At 35.1% G+C, this 7,360-nt stretch overlaps 1 protein-coding gene across 6 annotated transcripts in view; it reads left to right on the forward strand.

Moving 5' to 3' along the window:
- Positions 1–7,058, forward strand: part of Ptp10D (Protein tyrosine phosphatase 10D) — a 64,944-nt gene extending 57,886 nt beyond the window's left edge. For 3 of the 6 annotated variants that reach the window (XM_043411301.1, XM_043411306.1, XM_043411302.1), the window contains 7 exons: positions 15–29; positions 555–723; positions 968–1,220; positions 1,309–1,566; positions 1,856–2,240; positions 3,500–3,589; positions 4,234–7,058. In XM_043411301.1, the coding sequence (XP_043267236.1) occupies positions 15–29; positions 555–723; positions 968–1,220; positions 1,309–1,566; positions 1,856–2,240; positions 3,500–3,561 (1,142 nt within the window). In that variant the 3' untranslated portion in view covers positions 3,562–3,589; positions 4,234–7,058. The remainder of the gene's footprint in view (positions 1–14; positions 30–554; positions 724–967; positions 1,221–1,308; positions 1,567–1,855; positions 2,241–3,499; positions 3,590–4,233) is intronic. The other 3 variants (XM_043411304.1, XM_043411303.1, XM_043411305.1) reach the window with 3 other exon arrangements.
- Positions 7,059–7,360: the final 302 nt, after the last annotated feature.

The raw sequence follows: 7,360 nt of genomic DNA on the forward strand, positions 1-7,360 counted from the left end.
CACGCCGGCCGAAGGATTGCTGCTGGCAGGTGAGAACGTTCTTTTGATGCATTCAAGTTCCATTTTTTTGTGAAACTTTCCAAAATTATTGCCAAACGTGCAGAGTTCTGATGATTTAATATTCGAAACTTCGATTCAGTCATTATTTTTCTTGCAAATTATTTCCATAATTACTCCTCAGAAAACGTTATTTTGAACAATTTTCATTTAACGAAACAATAAAATGTCACTTTCTTATCCAAATTAATAAATTTCTCAGCACCTTCCACTTTATTCGATTTATTTCCTCCAAAATGTAAGAAAGCATTCCTCTTCGATTGAGACGAGATAATCGTTGAAATTATCGGATATTTTTGTTTTGGGTTTTTTCCAATGTTCCATTAATTCATCATATTCTAGTTTTGAAACAGATTCTTGAATATTATTTTTGTTCTAAATCTATATCATTTTATAAATCCAGACACCGCTCCAAAAAGAAAAGTTCATTTTGTTTATACCAAATTTCCGAAGATAGTATATATGATGTTTTCATTGATTCCTTTCCTTTCTCATAGATAAAGACAATACAGCAATAATCGTCGGTGTTACCGTGCCGTTAGTTTTGCTTCTGACCTTGCTGGGAATTGGTTTGTTAATAAGACGTAGAAGAAGTCAGGGAAGAAAAACAACGGAGACTCGAGCGACGGATAATTTGTCATTGCCCGATAGTGTAATCGAAACGAGGTGAGTCAATCAAAGTATGTACATTTTTCAAAGAAGTTTGACTCATTTAAAATATAAAATGATGAAGTGCGTAGCATCATTTTATTGGAAAATCTACGTATCGTTGAAAATCTTGTCTTGAAATGGGAATTTGCTCGATTCACCGAAAGACAAATCATGAAACGTAACCTCAAACGTTTGTTTTCGTCATTCAAGCAAGGTTCTTACGTTAGTGAATCAGTAAAACAACTGTCTTTTTCCGCAGCCGACCAATCAGAGTCGACACTTTTGCGGAGCACTATCGAATAATGTCCGCTGATTCGGATTTCCGTTTTTCCGAGGAATTTGAAGAATTGAAACACGTTGGTAGAGATCAAGCGTGTACGGCTGCCGATTTACCGTGCAATCGTCCGAAAAATCGTTTCACAAATATACTGCCGTACGATCATAGTCGATTCAAGTTGCAACCGGTAGACGACGAGGAGGGCTCGGATTACATAAATGCAAATTATGTTCCGGTCAGTATTCCTTTCTGTTATTCTGTAAAATAATATTTCCCAAAATCGTAATTTTCATATTCACAAGATAATGGAATCGTTATTACAGGGTCACAATTCTCCGAGGGAATTCATCGTCACTCAAGGTCCTTTGCACTCGACTCGAGATGATTTTTGGCGAATGGTATGGGAAAGCAACAGCCGAGCCATCGTTATGCTCACGAGATGTTTCGAAAAAGGTCGCGACAAATGCGATCATTATTGGCCCGAATCAACTTTACCTGTTTATTACGGTGACATAAGCGTCACGATACTTAACGAAGCCAGATATCCGGATTGGAGCATCACAGAATTCATGCTCTGTAGGGTACGAAATCGAAACCTCACAAATTAAATCCCAATTAAGGAATGCATAGTTTCTTCAAGATTCATTGTTAGTAGTATTTTCGAAATGTTTTTTGCTATAAAATTTAGAAATTTGAGAAACTATATTGCAAAATTACGTGCAACATTTGAAAAGGACATTCACGACTTTACCTTCGACGTATTGAAAATTACGGATTTCACACTTTCAAATAATTTGAAGAAACTAAACAATGAACAATTGAACATTATTGTGAGGGCTCTCAGTAAAATTTGCTTTAATCCATAACCAGGGCGACACGAAACGAGTCATTCAACATTTTCATTTCACAACGTGGCCGGACTTTGGGGTACCGAGTCCTCCACAGACGCTGGCCCGATTTGTGAGAGCATTTAGGGAACGAGTCAGACCTGATCAAAGGCCGATCGTCGTACATTGCAGTGCCGGAGTTGGACGCAGTGGGACGTTTATCACTCTGGATAGAATACTCCAACAGATACTTGTCTCGGACTACGTTGACATATTTGGTATCGTATGGGCAATGAGAAAAGAACGAGTTTGGATGGTCCAAACCGAGCAGCAGTACATTTGCATTCATCAGTGTTTACTGGCGGTTCTCGAAGGTCAAGACACGACAGGACCGCCGCGAGAGATTCATGACAATCAAGGTTTCGAAGGTACGGAACCGTGATACAATTTATTTCCCGTATCAACATATTTCAATTGATTTTTTTTCATTTATCCTCTGTTCACAAATATTGTACGAGTCTGGTGTTGATTCTTCTTTATCGAGATTAGACTATTTCGGAATTATCGGCTTGGTGGTACGAGCAGAAAGCGTAGCAGTTGTTTTTTCATCATGAATATCACTGTTGAGATAAATTTTTTTCGTTTTTTGTTACTTGTATCCACCGACTTGGTTAATTTTACCTTCAAATTGCAAAAACTGTACTATCTTTTGAATTCTGAATTAGTTTTTGCAACGCTTTCATTTTCTCTGTTACCAACGGTCGGCTTTCCACGTCACCTTCGGAGCACATTGTGTTTCTTTTATTACGATATTACCAAGATCGAATTACATAGGATCTATTTTGAGAGAAAAAAACTGTTGAATAATTTTTTAAGGAAGTTTGGAACAGTGACTTATTGCCAAACTTGTTGATAAATTTTTCAACTTATATAATATTAATGGCTTCTCAACTTGCGACTAAAGTTCAAAGGTTCGATCATGCTTGATCTTCAAATTCCTTTAATTTTCCATTTACTGCCGAATGGTTGGAATTTCCTGACAAAATGGAACGATGACATTTGGACTCAATGATTAAAATTCACTGGTAACTCTGATTTACCAACAGATTTTTTCATCAAACATTTTTCTCTAATGAGACTGCAGAAAAGAATTTTTTCTTTCATTTTGGTTCCTGTAGTTGAAAAATACCTACAGATTGACTGGGAGAAATGAAAAAATACAAAAAACAATGAATTTTTTCGAAACCGTACCAATAATTTTCCGAAAATACTTTTATTTTTTTTTGAGTCTCATTATTCAAAAGATTGACATTTAGTCTCGGTTCTGAAGCCTTATGATCGTAGCGATGTGTTTGACCAAAAATATTGAATTTCACGTAGTTTAATGTTTCTTGGGAAGGTGGCGAAGGCTGGTTTTGGAAGGATGGTGGTGGTTTACACTAGATCCAGACATAAACGACCAACCACCGTAATAATCATTGTCACACAACGAACAAGTGGAAAGATCCAGGAATTACTGATTTTTCAATGGGAAAAAATGTCATTTAACATTGTAGCGACAACGCTAACTTTGATAACGTCGTTCCAAATGGATCTTTCGACTAATCATAATAAAACTTACCCCCTTTTTTTTAAATAAAAACCCTTGTCCTGTCACTGCCAACACACGTTGAACCTTTGAATCCAGGCAAAAATCGAAGCTCGGTCGAAAGCGCTAAAAGCCCAGCTGACGATGAGAAGGAGAGGTGACCTTCGAACTCTGATGGCTCCGACGACGGTAATTTCGATCGTTGCCTCCGTTCCGTTGCACGTTGTTTATGCTGAATGTGCACCCCGGCGAAATAGAGATGTTGCCGTGCATGGGCATTAATTATCCACAATTAATGATTTTATCAATAACAGCGATAACCGTAAATCAGATCTCATGATCTGTAGCAGTATTTTTTGGAGTTTACCAATGTATTGTCATTTTTTCAACAAAGCTCCAAACGAGAATTCACAGCAAAAATGCTTCGATGCGGAATTTCGATCATTTGTCATAGATCGAAACGAGATTACGAAACTATAGATAGAAGTCTTTTGACTACGATTTCTTTATAGTTTCTATGAAAGATAGAGATTGCATTGGAGGCCCACAAAAGTACAACGACGGATCGAAATACGTTCCGTCGTGTACTAACTATTTTTTTTTAGTAGACTATTGCCAACTTTTATGCTTGAAATAAGTATGATTGAGAAATTATTACTGCTGCTTGTGGAAAGTTAATTCGCTAGGATTTTTAAAAGTGTTAATAGCAGCGAAAAAAGCATTGCAAGGCGTTGGAATTAATACAGCGATCAGCATGTGGATTGAACGGATGAGAAATGATTATCAAATAAAAATAGAGATTAGATCTTTGAAAGAATATAATTCTATTGCAGATGACGAAGGAATAGCTGAGTCCGGAATGTGAATTCATTCGATAAGTTGGGGGTGTAACAAAGCCTCGTGAGAGAATATGACAAATCTCATCTGGAAATATCCAAGGCGTATAATCTCGTGGGCGAGAGAAGCATCTTGCTGGATGAGGAACGATGTAGGAGTGTGACCTCTAATTATCAAACTTTAGAGGGGCACGAGAAGTCTTCAATACTCAACGAATTGAAAATATGATTTTCAGGATCTTGAACACGTCAATTTCTTTGCATTCGTGGTACTCGAACCAAGTGGAACAAAGATAAGAAGGAATGAATACTCTTGAACGTTTGATAAGGTTATTCGTAAATTCGAAACTTCGAAGTGTTTCGAATCTTCGATCAGCGACAGCAACAAAAAAAAAACACGTGTCCGTCCAAGAGCCGTTCTAGACGTGCCAAGCGTTGTTTCATTCGTAGCGTAGAATAGCGCGCGCGCACACACAAACCTAATAAAAAAAACCTTTGATGTCCTGAAAAGTATGATTGCGCTTCATCAAATATGTATATAAACACTTATGTATATTGTTAACAAAGAGAACAACAAAACTCGAGCTAAACAGTGGGAACAAGAAACTCGCACAAAGGGTTAAAAAAGCCATATCACGTCATGATAAAAGAAAAGAAAAAATACATTTTTAATAAGTTTTCCAAATGTTCGTTCTAACGAATCATACAAACGAGCTGGTGTACTTATCGTTTGTTTTTTAAGTTTATCCCAAACGAGTCATAAAATAAATACGGGGACGAATGAAAAAAATTAAGGTTATAGCCATTCTAGGAGAATTGCAAGCCGTAAAAATTCCTCGGGATTAAAAAAAAAAGTTTTGTTCTTAACAAATTTTCCGTTTCCTGTTGTAGAATAATTAATTTTTGTTTTTTTTCGTTCTTTATATGACAAACCCGTTTGACGGTTTCGCGCGCTTCCAGATCTACTGTTCGAACGGACCATACTTTGTACATACTGTCTCGTTCGACTCGTAAGCGTTCCCGGAATGTGAGACAAAAAACGAACGTGTATTTTAGCGGAGATTTATCATTGTTATTGTTACCGTATTATTATTAATAATGATTAACGTTTATACAATTGTGTACGACAGTGACGCATTGTTTCGTGTCGCCATTCTAGTTTTTCTTGTTCGCCGTCCTCCTCGGAACATCAAACTCGTTGTACTACTTTATTTATATGATTATTGAATTATGTTTCTGAGTAACTCTTGGAGCGAGCGCGAAAAGACGTACCATTTAATTTAAATTACCGGTTCCGAACGTATTCCATATTAATATTAAGCGACATATCGTTAATTTAAGCGTGTAAGTATGAAAAACGAAAAGAACATTCAAAGGTGTATGTGTGGCCGGTGGGGAAAGTGCAAGAATTAAGTCCGAGATCAAAATTTAAGGAAAACGATAAGAGATCGAAGCACATATCATAGAAACCGTAAATCTCGGCCGCACCCGCTCTCATTTTTTTTGTATCGAAGAAAAATTAGAGGCAGGTTCGTAGAACATGGAATATTTATGTGCATGTATGTATCGTTTCATGATTCAATTTAGATTACGAGATAACGAGCAATTTTTCAAGATTTATTCCTCAAGGCACGACTTTTCGTTAATTCTGTGATAAAAAACATGATAACGACCGATTAAACGAGATATTATTGAATGAGTTTAGCGAAAACTCGGTGACAATGTATATGAAGCTTGACAGTCAAGCTAATCGAGCGTATAAATGACAAAATCATTATTGTTACGGTATTTTTGTTTATCAACTTTTTTGAATGTCGCCAAAAGTCTTCCTCAATCTCTCCGTTAGCTTACGTGCCAACAAAATTTATAAATAACTGTGCAAAGGAAAAGAAAGAGAAGAGAAATAATGAATTAAATCAATAACCGTTCTTTCGAACGGTGCTTCGTGAAAAGAAAATAATAAAATTTACATGCATATATGTACGTGATTTGGGTTTTACGTAATACTGCTGGTATGCAAACGTTCGACAAAATCGTCGATGCAAAGACTGTGCTCATTTTATGCAAAGATATGTGCATATTAGGGTGGCGCAAAAAAATCGACTATTTTTTTTTTCAGGGTCTCATATGAAAATATGTTAATTTATCATGTTTCAAGAGCCCCCTCCAAAAATCAGCTCAAAAAAATTTTTCTTAAAGGTCGATCAAGATTTTTAAAAATTCCAAAAATAGTCGTCAAAATTTGACTTTTTTTATTTTAAAAATTTTTTTGCTCAATACAGTGAAATTTTGTACCGAAAAAACCAATGACTCAAAATATTCATTTTAAAAGGTCGCTCAAAATTCATTTTAATTTTTATATACTTAAATTTTATTGTTTCGAGCGACCTTTAAATATTCATATGGATTATCAATTTGAATTTTGAGTTCCAATTAATAAGATTAATAAGATGAAAATGCACTACGAAACGGAAGAAAAATTGTATATGACAATGTAGGTAATAGACCAGAAAAACGGAAATTTTTTTACCGGCGTAGCAAACCGTGTTTGAGCCTGCGCTATTTTTGCTTTCATTCAATTATAAAGTACTTGTTCGCAAACAACAATTCAAAGTATTTTTGTTGATAAAATCTACTTGATAATTATTAAAACAAATTGTTCAAAACTTCACTCAGTATTGTACCAAATTCACTCATTATGAGAGTCAATAAATGTTTTGATTAAACAGGCATGCTCTATTCATAATTACATTTTCACTGCTAACTAGTTCTCGTAATTGTTTGAATTGTTTAAATAAAAATATCGACCTATTGTAAAATCATACCTTGTTACGTCAAATTTTTCCTCCATCTCATTGTGTATTTCTAACCATTATCTTACTTATTGAAAGTGAAAATTAAAATGAATAATCAATATAAATATTTAAAGGTTTCTCGAAGTATCGAAAGCAAAGCATATAAAAGATGAAATTAATTATGAGCGATCTTTTAAAATGAATATTTTGAGTTAAAAATTTCAGAAACTCATTGGTTTTTTCTGGAAAATATTTCGGTGTATCGAGCAAAAAAATTTTTTAAATAAAAACATTCAAATTTCGACTATTTTTGGAATTTTTAAAAATCT

Source organism: Venturia canescens, chromosome 2 (genome assembly GCF_019457755.1).
Source record: "Venturia canescens isolate UGA chromosome 2, ASM1945775v1, whole genome shotgun sequence".
In the NCBI taxonomy this organism is placed as follows: domain Eukaryota; kingdom Metazoa; phylum Arthropoda; class Insecta; order Hymenoptera; family Ichneumonidae; genus Venturia; species Venturia canescens.